Source organism: Protopterus annectens, chromosome 6.part1 (assembly GCF_019279795.1).
Source record: "Protopterus annectens isolate FY-2018-M chromosome 6.part1, PAN1.0, whole genome shotgun sequence".
In the NCBI taxonomy this organism is placed as follows: domain Eukaryota; kingdom Metazoa; phylum Chordata; order Ceratodontiformes; family Protopteridae; genus Protopterus; species Protopterus annectens.
In genome coordinates, this window is record NC_056738.1 from 365,837,568 (window position 1) to 365,856,278 (window position 18,711).

Genomic DNA, 18,711 nt, shown 5'->3' on the forward strand with positions numbered 1-18,711 from the left:
GCACATAGCATATATTTTATACAAAAAACACAGCCACATTAAACTGGTAATAATTTCTTTCTCCCTCTTCCCTGAGTTTCTACAACCTCAGAGATAATATATATAAAGCAGTGTGAAGATGCTGGGGCTTGTCTGCATGTTGGTTGGACATGGGAGGGATTTTTTGCTGTTTTGACAAGCTCACCAAGATTTCAGATGTTTTGGGTTTCATTAATTGCATGTCAATTAAATGTGACAGGATTATTGGTTGTGGATTGTGTTGGAGAATAGTTATGCAATAGGATCCTACCTATTAGAATGACTGCAAAAAATGGTCCCAGACTTTGAAAATGTCTCTCTTTGGATCAGTCTGTGGTAGTAACTTGCATGTTAGGTACTGATTACATACTCCTGTAAAATAATAACTCTGTCATGTATATAGGTTCATAGGTAGGTACTAGGCTATCTGCGTGAGGCATTCATAAGCCTAGCCAGAGTGTGTCGGCTTTCGCCGCCCCATTGATTAATTAACTGATCCTCTGTCAAGCAGAGGCAATGAAGCGATCCCAGAGGTGTATTTTCTGTTACCCATCCACTCGTCAAGGTTTCTCTTGAAGAGTGTTAGTGAGGGGCTCTACCTGATGTAGTTTGGAATTTTGTTCTAAAGCATGGGGAGTCTCTGTAACAGGAATCTATCCCTCCAGCATGTTCTATTTATTGTTGTGGCAAGGTTTAGCTCACTAGAGCGCGTGGCTCGCACTGACTTGGATTTCTTTAGGTGGAGCATGTCCATCAATTCTGAGTTGGACATGGCTTTGTAAGTCAGGCAGAGATCACCTCTGAGTAAGCGATATCCCACTGAGTACAGCCGGAGTTTTTTCAGTCGGGCTGCATAGGACATATGTTTGAGGCCAGTAATCCTCTTGGTGAGGTACTTTTGTGGTCTCTCTAGCTGTTGGAAGTGTCTTGTGAGGTACATCCCAAATGGGGCATTGTACTCTATGATGAGTGACGAGTAGAGGGGCACTATAACCTCTTTATTTCTAGATGCGAACCCTTTAGTAATTAGATGGGCCACATAGAAGGATTTCCTAACTACTTTGGCAATATAATTGTCAAAGAAGAGATTACTATCTACCTGGGTCCTCAGATCTCTTATTACCTCTTCTGTATTAAGGGGGCTGTCACCTATGTGATAATTTGTGGGTGTTTTGTTTTTCCCAAACAGGATGACTATGCATTTTTTGGCATTTAGCTTGAAGCCATGACTTTGACACCAGGTGTCCGTCTCAGTAAGGCCCTTTTGGAGGATGCCCGTGTCAGCCGGAGAGTCAGTTATGGCTCCCAGTTTGCAGTCATCGGCAAACCTGGTTAGCCATAGTCCTCCTGTGTTTGCCTGTACTTCTCAGAAGTATATGCCGAACAGCAGGGGTCCCAGGACCGAGCCTTGCGGGACACCACTTGTGACTGGTTTAGAGTTAGACCTGGAGCCCGCTATTCTTACCATGTGAGTTCTGCCTCTAAGCCAGTTGGCAACCCATCTCGTGATGTAGGGGTTTATGTTCAAGGCTGGTGAGTTTTTCTGTAATACCCGAGTGGGGAATGGTGTCGAAAACCTTGGTGAGGTCAAGGTAGGCTGTGTGAACAACCTTTCTCTTGTCTATGCCCTTGGTGACTATCTTGAAGAAGTCAACCAGGTTTAGTAGGCATTATCTACCCTTAATAAAGCCGAACTGGGTCGGGTCAAGAGTTTGGAGGCTCCCAATGTCTTTGTTAATGAGTTCCATGATGATGCGCTCCATAGCCTTGCAGACCAGGCTAGTCAGGCTTATGGGGCGATAGTTATCAGGGTCAGTTGTGGCCCCTCCTTTGCGGTGTGGAATAACCATTGCTGTGCACCATTCTATGGGCACGTAGCCTGTGGAGAGGCTGAGGTTGAACAGCGTGTTTAGGTGGGGGGTTAGTTCATGCAAGATGCAACCTGGGGCACCATCTGGCCCCACTGACACTGTGTTTTTGGCTTTTGAAAGGGCTATTTTCACCTGTGCGTCTGTGATTTCCAGGACACTACACTTTTCCGGTATTGTTGTGGGGCCTTTTGGAGGTAAGAAGGCGTGAAGTTTGCAATGAATCTATCTGCAAGGATGTTGGCAATATCAGTAGGTTCAGTATATTTTGTGCTATTTTGCACTAGTTCAGTGCATATCTGTGAGTTGCCACTTAGATTCTTAACATAGTTAAAGAAGGCTTTGTGGTTATCTTTTGAATCCCTGGCTATTTTTCTTTCGAAGTTAGCCTTGGATGATTTTATGAGGGACCTTAGTTTCTTACTGATACTGATCAGAGATGTCTTTCCTTCTTGGGATTTGCTTTTTTTCTGAACTAGTTTCCTCCTTCTATTGTATAGCCTGTTTATGGCAGGGGTCCACCAGACTGGTTTCCTTCTCTTAGAGGAGTGAGTCAGTTTTGCTAGGGATGGCACGATCCATGCATCCTTGTAGGTGCTCATAGAGTGGATTTGTAAAGGTTTCTGCATCTTGGGCAGCGTTATACTTTAGCATGGGGGCTGTGAAACTTACCGTCTCTGTCTTAAGTAAGGAGAAGCTTGCTTTATCTGTCCCTTTAAATTGATTTTTATATGTATTTTTCCTTGCTGCAGTTAGGACACAGGCTAATAACTGTTTTGCTGGGTACAATATACACAAAATGATTTTTGTCCAAGTTCAGAGGCATGTGGCAAGAGAAAGTAAAAAGAGCTGACAAATGACAAGGATTTTGAAAATTCCTGGCAAAAGGAATTGGTAGTAGTCTGGCATTCATTATTCAGTGTTTATATTTTTACCTTTCTATACTTAATTTATTGTATGTTTGCTTTGCTTTCCTGATTTCAGTCGAGTGTGTGTTAACAGCTTTATGTTACTAAAATGTTGGTCTCATTTCATCTAAAAGTATCAAAAACTCACGTGTATTTATTTCAACGTGGACTGTTCATGCAATTGCAATGGCAAATAGCGATTAGACATACTAAAGAAAACAATTGTATAAGTTGAATGAAATGAAATAAATCATAAAATGAAAGATTTGTGAAAATTGTGAAGTATGTGAAGTACTGCAACACCATAAAGTATTAAGAAAACTATTTCCAGGCTGATGACTCAGATTCAAGGTACCTAATTGTGCAGCTGGCAGCATGGTGTTGGAACAAGCTTGAGTTTTCAGTAGGGATGGCCAGAGTGATAGAAGGCTTGTTTTCGTATCCTGAGGTGATGGAGAAAGAACAAGTGCTACTTGTTCTCACTCCTCATGGAATCCAGGAACTGAGAAGGGAAAATGCTACATACTAAGGAGGTGACCACATGTCCTTCATTTCAGATCAGAAATATGCATGACATGGAGAGATGGCATAGCATCTTGTATGGCCGCAACAGTTAATATGAGCAGTCTGTGCTAGAACAGCCTTGTAGCTTTCTAGTACCACCAACCTTGTCCTTTGCGTCTAAGCTTTTTCCACAAAGTGTAGTTCAAAGGCTCCTTCCCGTATGAGATTCAGGAACCTTCCCAGCAAAGGGTTCATTGAAGACTGGCAGTTTTAACAGATCCTTGTGACAAAGTTGTGTGTGTGTGTGTGTGTGTGTGTGTGTGCGCGTGTGGCATGTGTGTGTGTGTGTGTGTGTGTGTGTGTGTGTGTGTGTGTGTCTGCACACTTGTAGATGTGTGTATATACACACACAGACACAAACATACTTGTTTACATGCATGTCATCCCTGGAACATGGTGAGGTATCATCCTCGGACTGGAACATGGTGAGGTATCATCCCTGGAACATGGTGAGGTATCATCCCTGGAATGTAATATGGTGAGGTATCATCCCTGGAACATGGTGAGGGATCATCCCTGGAACATGGTGAGGTATCATTCCTGGAATTTAATATGGTGAGGTATCATCCCTGGAATGTAATATGGTGAGGTATCATCCCTGGAACATGATGAGGCAGTGACAGTAAGTAATTTGATCCTCATTTCTCATCTTGAGACTGAAGTTTACATGCAAGAACCAAAATTATTCTTCTGCACGGCCATCCAGGAATCAAGTGGATTCTGCTTCTGGGCACAGAATATGTATTTATTATGTGTAATCATCAGAACTTTGGAATACAACGATATACACATTTTAAATCGTATATCTTTTACTAAAGATGCCTGAAATGCTCACAAAGTAGTTGGATGATGCAGTCTGTGCTTTTCATGACACAAGTAAACACTTTTTTATGCATGATCCTTAAATTCTTCTTCTATGCAGTATTGATTTTTTAATGAGATGACTAGTCAGAGCCACGGAATGCCTTTTTCCCCATGTGACTGTGATGTATGGACAATTCTATGAGTCTTGGTCACATTGAAGATACAAAGAAAGATATTATTTAATGATGATGGCACAATGACTGTAGGTGAGGTTACGTAGATATTGGCACATAATGAAAAAACGTTACATGCAAATTTACCAGTTCAGATCCATGTTTTAGAACTATTGACAGAAGACAGCTTGACATCTGCTCTCTGTTCCATCAGGGTTGCATATTATTTTTTAGAGTACTTTGCACTAGCTGTTATCTTTATCTTGGTAGTTACACTCCTCAGATATGGCATAATCATATACCAAATTGGCTGGGGTAGCCCATAATCTTCATAAGTTCCTCAAAGCCAAGAAAAGTGACTGCATTAACAGGAAATGCACGCAGACCATTTAAGGTCATTCCTTTACATAACACTTGAAAACCATCCTGTCTCACACTGGTCACAGTGCAATCAAAGAAATTGCGATATTTCACTTTTTCTATTCCATCCATTTGCATCCGTGCCTTGATCACATCCATTGGTGTAGAAGCTAGCCATGACAAGGTACCTGCTGTACCACCGGCAAAGAATACTGTCAACTTATCTGAGGAAAAAAAAATCCTATTTTAGTAATCCTGCATCTCGTATTATATTATCATATTACTTTAATGGCATGATGTATTCAACAAAGTAGGTAACTGAGATTTCAAACACTTTTCTTATAATTTCAAGTCTTTGAATTATACATGCAAATTAAGATTGCTTCTTTACAGACACAGTTCAAAGTGTTATAGAAATACAAACAAACTTAGTTCTTAGACCTTTACATCTGAAATGAGGAAGAATGATGTACACTGCATGGGAAATGGGACACAGACTCACACAATTAGTCAAATATCATGCATCACGTATACATTCAAAATGTAGAAGTAACCATTGTTTCATGTTTAAGGTTAATGTTAGAATTTGCAGTACTTGATAATAAAACCTTTTTGCTTTATGGTTCTGCAAATTCTGGGTATGAGGTGCACATTTTCAATAAAAGAGAGATAAGGAACAGAACAGCTTTGTGAAATGAAATAAAGGCGTACTAGGTATGCATTAAGGATATTTGGTGAACATTTTTTATTCTGTAACCTTAAGCTCTAAGTGTCATTTTGGAGATAGTACAGTAATGTGGAGTTCTGAAGACAATACAGCAATACAGAAAAAAACAGAGTGCCATTCTATTAACATTTTGTATCAGACAAGCTGGTGAGAAGGGAACCAGTCTCATATGTAGCAAGGAGAGGTCAGAAAGAACAGATTCAAGCAGAAGTGGTGGAACTTGAGCAAGTAGCTGAGCATCCCAGGTTACCTGGCATTTATCTCAAGGCTCCTGTACTCTGCAGGAGAAATTATTGGTGATAATAATAATGAAGATCCCCCTAAAAAGAGAAAGTCTAGCTAGTAATTGGAAAAAAGTGACCAGCAGTGGAAGCAACCAATCCTTTTCATCAATTTGCACTTGCTTACATAATTACTAAAACTTTAGAAGTTACAAGGGTCATGAAACAGTCTTCAGATGTCATCTGAGTGAAAGGACAAGAATGACCCATAGAGATGAAAGGTAGGTTAGAAACGCAATGGAGTGCTAACAGATTTGCTTACTTGCATTTCTGTTTGACCTGTGGTCTTGCAGTGGATAGTATGAGCAAAGCTCTTGCAGAGAAAAATATGTCAGGGCTGGATAACCTCAGCTTGTTGCTTATAAGAATGTATACCATTTATTTATGTATACTATGAAATCAAGCTTTGAACTATTAATTAGTGCTTTCAAAATTCATCAGCATGCCATACATAAGCACAGAAGGTCACTGTATAAGCCACAACTGATCAAAGATTTCAAGTTCAACATCAACTCCTCTGAAATAGATTCAGTTTCACTATAACTTGCAAATATTGTCAATATATGGTAATTTACTTGCTTATATTGATTATGCATTCAAATGAAAAAGACAGTATTATGTACAAGAGTATTAAACTTGTGCTTATCTTGTGCTTGCACAGTTATTTGAAATACTGTTGGCTGGAGTGTTCTGATCGGCGAGTCAGAAATGGTGGATTAAGCTTGTAACAGGATAGGTATGAAAGCTGTTTTGAACATTCTGTTCAGATGGACTTTATCATACCAAGGTGGACAGCCAAGTATTAAAGAAGTTTGCAATCACATTACTACTCTGCAACTGCTGAAAGAAATGCTTGTTTATATGAGAGCAACTAAAGTAAAGAAGCTTGTATTTTACAGTAGAAGGTGAAGAAAATGTCAGGCAGGGATGAAAAGGAAGGAGAGTTTTAATGGAGAGAAATGAGACAGGAAGAATTTTGTTTTTAGGGGGATGATTATGCGGGATGACTATGGATGTAATGTTGATGTGGAGGCAACAGCATAATGTTTCAACACAGTCCCTTCTGGAGGGCCTGAGCTGCAACTGGCTGGGGACTCTCAAAATGTTAACATGGGGAAGAACTACCAAGCTGTACTCTGCTTTTATTTATGACTGTGTCATATTCCCTCTCACCAGGTGGATAAGGAAAAGGTCATGGTCAGCTGTCTGTCAGGTGCTAGGATCCACCATATCACACATGCGCCCAAGTCTCTCAGCAACAGGTGCTGTTATGATTCTGTCATGGTCCGTGTTTGTGTGAATGTGAGATGTACCTCTCTGGACTATATGAAGAGAGACATGACTGAGCTTTCAGATTATGTGTCTCAGGCAGGTATGTCCCTAGCCTTAAGTAGCATTTTACCTTCACCCAGGATGATGCCTCACTACAAACAGAAACTGACTGACTTCAATAATTGGCTTAGTTTCTGGTGTCATTCTACTGACTAAGGCTCTTGCCACCTTCATAGTACCGTTTTTAGGCAGTGTCTCAAGGACAAAATTCCCGATGTAAAAACTCCATCTAAAAACAACCTCAAGGTTATGCTGCTAACTAGAAGTCTTAACAAGAAACTGCAGTCACTGGAAGCAGTCCTCACCATGAAAGACAGACATTTGTGCAGTCACAGAGACTTTGTTCAAGGCTGTGGAGAGCACCCCAGCCATACCAGGTACACCTCCTTCCAAACATTCAGACCACAAACTGAAGGCATGAAAACTAATGTACACCTCCAGCTTGGTTAAACAGTATGATTCCCTGGAGATACTTCAGGTGCAATTAACTGTTGGTAGGACACCTATTCAAGTCACTGCCAGCTACAGGACCCCCTCCATGAATCAGGGCACCCACTCTGCCTATTTGGATGGAGCTACTTGAGTCTATCAAGAAACATCAAAACACCATGGTTTTGAGTGACTTTAACTACCCATTCGTTGACTGGGTAAATTACTCATGCTCAACATCACTTGCCCAAAGGTTCCTCGACTTTGTTAACTCTACTGCCCTGGACCAGCTGGTTGATACCCCCACAAGGGTTGCCAACATCCTGGATCTGGTGCTTACCAGTATGGGGGACCACTGTAGCACCCCCACTGTGATGTCTTCCCTGGTGAGATCTGACCACAAATCAGTCTCATTCGAAGTAGCTATCACACCTGACCCCCCACCAAAAACTAAACTAAAAGATTTCTCCAAAGCAGATTATAACCCCTTATGGGATGGTATAAATTAGCTTCACTGCACCTCACCCCTCAGATGGAACTGGCAACTATGCCAAGTTCTAAACCAATGTTTTATATAAACACCTGTATAACTGCACTGACTCGGCTGTACCTGACAGGAACAAAACCAGCTTCTCAAGGAAGAGCAAACCTGACTGATAGACAACAGTCATTAACAGGCTTTAGAATAAGAGGAAGAAATTGCTGTCTAAGAGTAAGAGGGAGTGAGCCCTAAAATGGAAACACTCCCTCCTCAGCTTAAACAAGCAAAAAAGACTTCTTGTGGAGTCCTCCAAAGCAAACTATGAATTCAAATTAGCTTCTTCAACTGAGGACAACCATAAGGCATTCTTTAGTTACATCCGTAACCTAAAAGGAAATGCCCAGATTTCTGCTGAACTGGTAGTTAATGATACTATATACTGAGCCTGTGGACATAGCTAACCTGTTGGCTGACAGGTTCTGTGAAAACGTCACTCCCCTGTCCCTCCCATACGTACTCCATGACATCCCTACCACCTATCCCCTACCTTGTATCTCTAAAGAGCAGGTTGTAAATGCCCTCTCTAAGGCCAAAAACACAGCATCCATGGGACCTTATAACATCCCAGGCTGCGTCTTACGTGGGGTCCAACAAGAATTAGCAACACCATTGGGTACTCTTTTCAATCATAGTCTAAGCACCGGCTTTATCCCAGCTGAATGGAAAACGGCCACCCTTGTTACCTTGCATAAAGCTGGTGCTTCCACTGACCCTGGGAACTACAGACCTATTAGCCTGACTAGCCTTATCTGCAAGGCTGTGGAGTGAATCATCACGGACCTTATCAACATGATATAGGTAATCCCCAAACACTTGACTCTACTCAGTTTGGATTTGTCAAAGCGAGATCATGCCTGTTAAACCTGGTGGACTTCTTCAAGACAGTCACCAAGGCCCTGGATGATGGGAAATCTGTGCTTACAGCCTATCTAGACTTAGCCAAGGCTTTTGACATTATCCCTCACTCAGGCATCATTGACAAACTCACCAAGCTAGGTATCAACCCTTATATTATTAGATGGGTCACAAACTGGCTCACTGATAGAACACATATAGTCAAAATAGGGGAATCCACCGCCAACAGCAGACCTGGAACCAGTGGTGTTCCACAGGGATCAGTCCTGGGACCTCTACTGTTTGGAATCTATTTCTCCAAAGTACAAGCTGACAAAGTTTGCTGATGACTGCAAAATGGGAGCGGTCATAAGAATCTCCAAATGATGTCAACATCCTGCAAGAGGGTCTTACACAAACACATGACTGGTGCCAAAGTCATGGCCTTAAACTCAATGCAAAAAAATGTATTATCATCCCTTTCAGTAAGAGCAATGCTCCTGCAAACTACCACATCAATAGCAACACCCTATGTATGCACTCAGTAGTGAGAGACCTGGGCACACAGGTTGACAACAACCTGACCTTTGATCTCCATGTCTCCACAGTAATAAGAAGGACATTCTATATTGCTCATCTCATAAGCAAGGGTATTGCCTCCAGAAAAAAAGAAGTTATAACCTCCCTATACTCTTCCCTCATCAGGCCAATAATTGAGTACAACACCCCTTTTCGTACGTACCTTTCCAAGCACCTGCAGCAATTAGAGAGACCACAAAGGTTCCTCACAAGGAAAATTCAAGGTCTTCAATATTTGTCCTATGTGGGTCATCTGGAATTACTGTCACTTTATTCTGTTTCATGCAGACTAGTTAGAGGCAATCTCTGTCTTGCATATAAGGCAATCTCTGATCCTGCTTTATTTGAAATGCTGCATATCCACAAATCGAATGGTATATTGGTTACTCATTCTAAAGAACTTAACCTGGTATGTGACTTTAATAGAACCTGCTGAGTGGACAGATTTGCCTCCCAGAGGTTACCATACCTTTGGAACAGACTCCCACTTCATAACATGCAGAGCACCTCATTGGCCCTCTTCAAATACAGTCTGGACGATTGGATGGGTAACCACAAATTCACCTCAGGGGTTCCACCTGTGTCCCTCTTGGACAGGGGTAATAGGTGCTGATCGTGGAAATAAGGGTAAAACTTGCCTTGTAAGAGCCCTAGGGCTATTAGCCTAGTAACTTCCTATGATCCTATCTGAGAGAAGGAAATTAAACCATGTGCAGCAAGTGGGTAAATGGGTGATTTGAAAATGCTGAAGTCATTTACAGATTGAGAGTATACCCTTCTGCATATGCTTTTATAATGTGAAAAGTAAAAGTGAGTTGTGTTGTTAAATGATTCAAAAATAACTACGGATGATAGTAAATAAATGTTTACTCTACTCACTCACTGCACTATCTTTCATGTTAAAACCTAGTTCAATCCAAAGGAGAAAGCATACTAAGACTTATGAAATGTGAATAAGCACACATTCATATTCATTTATGATCTTGTGAGGTGGAAGAACTGTGGAAAACTCATTCTTAAAACAGCAGTAAAGCAACAGGAGGCAATACAAGAAACATGAACATATTATAGAATTAGTAGTAGATGGGCAGGACTGGCCGTAGGCCGACTGAGTCGATTTGCTCCAGTAGGTCACCTTGGCCACAGGGCACCCCATACTTGTCACTGCCAGCTGCCTGAGTAAGTTTAGTCACCCTCACAACATGGCTTGTGGGCCATAACAGAAAATGCTGGCCCACAAGATGTGGCTCAAAATGACTATGTCAGTGCATGGGTCTGTAGTCTTGCTGCCAATATAGTAATTAACCTCCCTAGTGGAGCAGACTACATTTCCAAAAAAACAAACTTTAATGCTGCCTAAAGCAAAAAAACTATTAGTCTTTACAAACAACAAAAAACTCCTTATGTCCAATTCGCCATTAAAACACTGATCTCATAAAATGCCTAACTTGTCAATGAATTAAAAGAATTATATTCATATCAAAATCATTATTCAAACCGAAAGGACTTAATTATCTAATAAATGACTATCTAGGGTTGGTTTCTAAAAACCCAGTGTAGCAAGAGAAAACAGTCTCCACCATTCTGTTCTAAAGCTTGCCTAGTTTAATGCCTCACAACTCTGAATTATCGAAAGGAAGGGAGTTCTGCTATTTATCCATAAGAGGTAATGAGATTCTACAGTAATCTATGTTAAAGAGTTTCATTACCTATTTTGAGCATAGCACAAAAGTCACTGAGCTGAAGTCCTGTGGTACAGAAGCTACATCTAAGTCAGAAATCCTACATGTATCAATGAATCTGGTATACAGATGGAGCTGCATAGCCATGAAACTGCCAAGCTTCATCTGCATGAAAGAACACAACTGTCATACCTGAATTCACCTTGCCCAAGAAAAATGATGGTCATGCAGAACAACTAATCATCAGTGAATTCTACCATACAGGTGGAGCTGTGGAGTAGGATAACTTTGTATAGATCCAGCAAGCCTACCGGCTCCTTGGATATGTTTATGCTACGTTGGCCTAGATAATGAAGTTCATTAACATAGCATGTTATATAGGACTCCCATCCATTCAGTACTACATAATTACAAGGTACTGAATTGGCTAAACCTTGCCTTTTGGGATGATCTCAAGGCTGGGAATGGGAAGGTCACTTTGAAGTAGAAAGAGCAGGATGGCAGAAGCCTTCCACTCCACTTCTCCAAGGCCTTTGAAATCTAGTCCAAGGAGGGCTTTTGTGTATTTGTAAATATTTTAGCCCTTTGATGGCATATTGTTGAGAACACTAGATAGTACTGCCTTGTAGTTTGTTACATTGTGCCCACGTTCAGTCTTTCTCATATTTCCATTCTATGCAAGCAAGTCAGACCAATCAGAGTTTGGTGGTGGTTTGTTTTTTGCAAAATTGCAACAAGTCAGTGGCTTTATTTTCTGTTTATTTTTTTATTTTTATTAGTTTTTATTTTTTTATACATTGTCTAGAGAGAGATTTACTTTCAGGTTATTTTTTTTTTATTATTGTAGCAGGCAGACAGGTAATCTGGGTAGTACATCTTGCAGGCCTAATTTGACTAACAAGCTTGAAAAGAAAAATACCTTATTACAGGCAGTGACCCGACTGAGGTGTACACATTCATCAAGCGTTGGAGGACTAATATGTTTGTATAAAGTAATATGGAATAAATTACTGTGGCAATGTTTTTATCACAGTTCAACATCTGAGGTGTACACAGTCAAGACTGCAATTGTTATTTGTACAGGGCTAATCTGCCTTTACAGGATTAGTGTGTATTTGTGAAACAAATTTGAAATACATTACTGTGACGATGATTTTTTCTGAAGTTAAACATCTGAGGAGTGCACAGTTAACAAATGACTATAATTGCTGGGTAAATAGGAATGGATGGAAATGACTAACCCTGTCATCATAATTAAGTTAAACAGTAATTACTGTGTCTTTGCCGGACTAATGCATTTGTGTAAAGCAAGTTGAAACAGTATTCTGTGGCTGTATTTTTTTTAAATCATAATCAAAATGTATGGTGTTTGTATCTAGTCAGTAAAGTGACTGTAAATTATGCTTTGCAAGCCATCTTTGTATAAAAGTGACTTATACCTGCTGTTATTTTATCACAATTAAATAGTCATTGATTTTAACTGTCTTAGCAGGAAAAGTGTTGCATGTTTGCTGCTATTTAGGCAAAAGGGTTGACCTGATCCTTATTCAAACTCCTATATGAGCATATTTTCCTCCCCCCAACCACCAAACTAATAAGACAGCCCCCAATACAACCTTAGCAACCTTCTGCAAAGCCCTCAATCTAAACGACATACTTCTAATAATGCCCCAAACTGTCTCCCCTCTTTAAATTACAGACAGATCATCTTACCCCAGATTATATGCACTCATAAAATTGTATGTAATAAAATCAGCAAAATGTACTTGCAATCCCAGAAACATAGTCCACCTCTATCTCGTATGACACTCCATCTTGTAATCTATTCCCTCAATCTGTTTGAAATGAATCATTAAATATAACCAGAAGTATATTTTGTATTTTTTTCACATGGTGCTACTTGCATCTCAGTTTTGCATCTGTACTTTTGTAATCATTGACATTGTTACATTGTACATTGTTCCCTGGCTGAGATTGAAATTGGTTGGAACAGATCAGTGCTACATACATACATACATACATACATACATTAATAAATAAATAAATAAAGCACAAAAAAAGTTAGCACAATGGAGCTGTAGCCAAACATAGGGAGCTTAAAGATAATTATAGGTACTGAAGAAATTTTAAAGTAGAGGAATGGGAAACCAAAGAAAGGTACACATGAAAATATTTATGTTGTTCTTCTTCTTTCGGCTTTTCCCGGTTAGGGGTCGCAACAGCGGAACTCCGGTCCGCTAATGATTGGCAGTAGATTTTTAGGGTGCCGAGGTGTCAGCTCGATGCCCAACCTTCAACGAAGGCAGGCCCATTTACGCATGTCTTTCGAACGCCACTTGACTGCGGGGAGGACATGCAGACTCCACACAGAAGGCGCTCCAGCCAAGACTAGAACGGGAGAACCTCTTGCTGTGAGGCAACAACGCTACCGCTGCACCACCTCGGCTACACATGAAAATATTTATAAATGATTTAATTATGTCAAGGTCAAGGGAAGATGAGGCACAACAATTTAATAGCTAAAAATAGGAAGAGAAGAGATATACAAATGTGTATATTCAAATAAAAGGGAATCACCAAGAAGAGACAGGTATTCGTTTGAAAGTTTGGGCTTTAAAAGTGATAAAGTTCTGGAAGTTTTTTAAGAGTATTTTAAAATGGAGGTTATTCTGACAGAAATCTGTGGTGGTTGTATTGCCCAGAGAGGGTAAAGACCTTTTAGATCTGGCTTCAGACAGACCCATTTTAATTTTAAACAATGTTATAAACTTATGTCTTATATCTGTATTAGCAACGAGAATGGCAAATGTATTAAAGTTGATAGATTGATATTTCTTGTGTAGGGGAGGCAAACATTTGAAAGCATTAATAAAAAATGATAGTCCAGAGGGAAGTGGATCTTGATGCAGAGAAAGCATTCAGTCGAGTCAGTGGGGATTTTATGATTAGGGCAATAGCAGCATTTTTGTTCTCTGGTACAATAAATAGGCTTAATTAGAAGGACATAAGAGGGGTCAGAGGCAAGAATTAAGACTTCTCTCTGATAAGCTGGATTTGAACGGAAGAACCAGACAGGGATTTTCATTTTCCAACTGTCATTTGTTATATATTTACAGTCATTGGCGAAGAAAATAAGGAAAACCCAATAACACTCAACAAAAGTTAATTTTATTTGTGTATGATATTATTCCTTACCTGATAAATCCAGAAAAGGATATTTTGGTGTTGTGGAGCATTTTATAGGTTCATAGGTTCATACTAGGCTATCTACCCATATATGCGGTTCATGATAAAATAAAATTGTTACGGTAGAGGGAGCTAGGATATATGGGGGGAGAAACTAAACAAGATACAAACAACACAATGAAGCTGAAGAGCTAGATTTTGGGCATGAATAGTAAGATACAAGCAGCAGAATATTTTAGTCTGCTTAGTCTTATATGCAAGTATGATGTATTTTATCAGCTATAATTTGGGTTAGTATACTGTGCCTCTGTCTAAAGTGAAAAGGATGATAATGAAGTAAGAGTTTGAGAAAGACTATGATGTGGATGTAAACCCAGTTAAGTAACATCAACTGTACAGATTCCTCTTGAAGAGCAGAAAGCATTCTAAGAACTAAGTCAATGCTGGACTGGGATTTTAGGTATGTCTGCAGGTAGGGGACTAGAATAGACAAAAAAAGGACTGGAATTTACTGGAGGAAAATAATAAAGGAACCAATGTATCAGCAAAATAACTTGGTGAGGGGAAAATAGCAATCTTCTCTTTTTATCAGGACTGATAAATAGAGTAAGGTAAAGAAGAAGGATAGGGGTGCTGAAGAAAAGAATATTTCTTTTTTTGTTTTTTTAGTTTTATTTACCAAGCCACTGTTAAAAAGATTATTATTACATACAACAATACAAAAAATATAAAATTCCATTTATAAGCCTAGAAGAAATTTGAAAGGCTCCCAAGTATTCAACACCCATTTTAAATTTATTTGTATAGCCCTTTTTGCTAATTAATATTTACTGTAACAAATTTACAAATTCCACTGTGTACTTTGACAAGAAGTGAACAAGTGGTTGTAACTAAGGAAATTATTCTTCTCAGCTGGACTGGGATATGAATTGTCTAGAGATAAGGAATTACTAGAAAACAGAAATCAAAATCTTCTATTCTCATTGTAGAAATTTTGATTGATATTGTGAGAGAGAAACTGACTGTGTGTGTGTTCTTTAAAAAAAGAAAAAAAGCAAATAATAGAAATTTGTGAGAACCAGAATAATGCTGAAGAGGTGGAGTGAGATTTAAGTGAAGGCAGGAATTAAGCAACTCGTGTGAATGAATGTAAATATTAAAAAGTAAACAAATGTTACTGTATGAAAAAAAAAAATTAAACTATTAAAATTTGTTTTATTTTCTTATCATGTATGAAACTCATGTTACAGATTAAAATGTGATGATCTAATAATCTGGTCCTCGATTTTAATATACACCCCTTGCAGTATAGCATGGGCTCTTTCTATGTGTTCTAGCACACTGGATATCACCACTATGATATTTTTAAAGTTTTCTTTTCTTCCCAAGTTTCTCATTCAATATCCAGCAGTCCACAAGGGTGCATTATAATAATTCAAAAGGATTGAACCATGTGGTGCTTTACTAACAGTATTAACTGCTCATAGTTTTACCATATTCCTCAATAACTTTTCTCAGCATGGAAGTTTGACCACAAACTAAACTCACTTATCTGGGGATGCTACACTGAGTTTAACTGCTTGCCCTTTAAGTACTGACACATATGATATATTATTCTGGATATAAATGGTTTTGTTTGGTGAGTGAGTCTTTCCTTGCTTACCTCACTCTGGAAAATAATAAGGTACATCCCTGTCTATAGATTTATTTAGCATTAGTCATAAAGTGGGTAATTGGCCTTGTATTTTAGATGCATAGCTATGAAAATACCAAGATGTTTAAGCTTCGAAGCCATTGATGTTTAAAGGGCAATTGTATGATCACTGGAATCAGATATGGAGCCTGATGAGGGATGAGCATTCAGAGCCTTGCTAGGATCTGTGTTTGCCTTTTTAGGTGGGCTATATAAAATGTTTTTCTAACCACTTTGGCCACGTGGTTGTCAAATGAGAGATTACTATCAACTTGGGTCCCCAGGTCCCTAATTACTTCTTCTGTACTTAATGGATTTCCACCTATGTGGTAATTTGTGGGGACTTTGTTTTTGCCAAAAGGGATGACTATACACTTTTTGGCATTTAGCTTGAGGCCATGGCTCTGGCACCAGTTGTCTGTTTCTATGAGGCCCTTTTGGAGGATGCTTGTGTCGGCTGGAGAGTCGATTATGGCGCCCAGTTTGCAGTCATCTGCAAACTTGGTCAGCCACAGTCCTTCCGTGTTGGCCTGTACCTCCGAGAAATATATACCGAACAAGAGAGGTCCCAGGACTGAGCCTTATGGGACACCACTTGTAACTGGTTTGGAGTCTGACATGGCTCCAGCAATTCTAACCACGTGGGTTCTGTCCTTGAGCCAGTTTGCAATCCATCTAGTGACATAGGGGTTTATATTTAAGCTGGTGAGCTTATCTATAATGCCCGAGTGGGGTATTGTATCGAAGGCTTTTGCGAGGTCCAGGTAGGCTGTGTGGACCACCTTCCCTCGCCAATGGCCTTGGTGACTGTTTCAAAGAAATCAACCAGGTTTAAGAGGCAGGATCTGCCCTTAACAAAGCCGAACTGTAGGATCCAGTGTTTGTAGGTCCCCAATATCTTTATTTATGAGGTCCATGATGATCCTTTCCATAGCTTTGCAGACCAAGCTAGTCAGGCTTATGGGCGATAGTTTCCAGGATCCGTTGAGGCACCACCTTTATGGAGAGGGACCACTGTTGCTGTACGCCACTCTATGGGCACATATCCTGTAGTAAGGCTGAGATTGAACAGTAGTTTTATGTTTGGGTTTAGCTTTTCTTTGAGTTCATGTAGGACGAGCCCGGGACACCATCTGGTCCCATTGCTGCTGTGTTTTATGCTTTGGGGAGGGCGGCTCTTACCTGGGCATCTGAGATGTCAGGGGGCAGCACTCTGCAGGGATAGATATTTGTCCTTTTGGTGGGGAGAGGGGGGGTAAGTTTGCGCTGAACCTGTCAGCTAGGATGTTGGCAATGTCTGTGGGTTCGTGTATTTTTGTCATTTTCGACTAATTCTGAACATATCTGGGAATTACCACCCAGGTTCCTAACATAACTAAAGAAAGCCTTGTGATTATCCTTCGTGTCCTGTGCAATTTTTCTCTCAAGCTGGCCTTAGACAATTTTATGCATGCCCGTAGTTTTTGCTAATACTGATCAGTGATGCCTTCCCTTTTGGGATTTTGCTTTATCATTTAGTAGCTTCCTCCTTCTATTGTATAGTTTGTTTATGGCTGGGGTCCACCAGACAGGGCGTCTGCCTTTGGAGGATTGGGTCTTGGTTTTATTTGGGATCGATGATCCATGCATTCCTGAAGGTGTTCATAGAATGCGCTTATAAAGGATTCTGCGGTCTGGGCAGTATTTTCCACAGGCCCGGGGCTTTGAAGGATTCCACCTCAGTTTTGAGGAGTGTAAAATTTGCTTTAGAGAAGTTTTCACTGTGCTTTTCTGGGCAGGGGGGTAGGGTCGCGATGTGAATATCCAGTGAGATTAGTTTATGGTCTGATCTTACCAGTGAGGGATACACTTCTGGTCTGGAGTACAGAGTCCCCATGTTGGTTATGATCAGGTCCAGTATGTTTTCCCTCTTGTGGAGTGGTAACAAGTTGTTCCATAGCATTTGAGTTTATAAATTCTAGGAACCTTTGGGCTAGGGTGTTGGAGCCAGAGTAATGCTCCCAGTCTATGTTTGGGTAGTTGAAGTCGCCCAATATAATGGTGTTTGGAGAGACCTTCATATTTTCCAGTGTTCTCAGGAAGGCCGAGTGGGGTTCCTGGGTTTGGGAGGGTGGTCTGTAGCAGGCTATAAACTGGAAGGCAGTTTTACCCACTGTTAGTTGCACATGGATAGTCTCTGATGCTTCGTGCTTTGCCACCAACCTGGAGGTGTGGGTATCTTTGATGAATATCGATACTCCTCCTTTTGTGGTTCGTCCAAGTTTGGGGGCCTAAAAGCATGGTATGAGGTATAACCTGGTAGTGCTGAGGTGCTCTCGGGAGCCCTGAACCAGGTTTCTGTTACTGCACAGATATCGATGTTCTCCATGCTAAGGAGAGTTTCGAGTGCATCTTGAGGTTTAGACTTCTGGCGTTGAGTAGCATTACTCTTAGTTTCTTATCCCTTGTGTTACCTATGGAGGTGGGTTTGTCTTTTGAGCCTTGCCTAAAAAGGCACTATGGGGGTAGCAAGAGCCTTTGCCAATATCCGAAAGCCCAGGGTGACAGGTGCAAGCCGCCCCTAGCGAAGCATCGTGGCTTGTCGAGCATATCATCCCAAGCTGACAGGCATTGGATCCCCTTTGAATGACACCAGTACTTAAGCCAATTGTTGAAATTGATCATCTTGTCTTCATATTGTGGCATCATTCTTGGTGAGGGTAAGATGCTACTCAAGGTCAGGGTCATACTGC

At 40.4% G+C, this 18,711-nt stretch overlaps 1 protein-coding gene across 1 annotated transcript in view; it reads right to left on the reverse strand.

The window, feature by feature from the left end:
• Positions 1 to 4,184: 4,184 nt before the first annotated feature.
• LOC122805563 (solute carrier family 25 member 45-like) overlaps positions 4,185 to 18,711 on the reverse strand; it is a 1,930,246-nt gene continuing 1,915,719 nt past the window's right edge. The window contains exon 7 of the mRNA XM_044075783.1: positions 4,185 to 4,919. Within this exon, the coding sequence (XP_043931718.1) occupies positions 4,630 to 4,919 (290 nt within the window). The 3' untranslated portion in view covers positions 4,185 to 4,629. The remainder of the gene's footprint in view (positions 4,920 to 18,711) is intronic.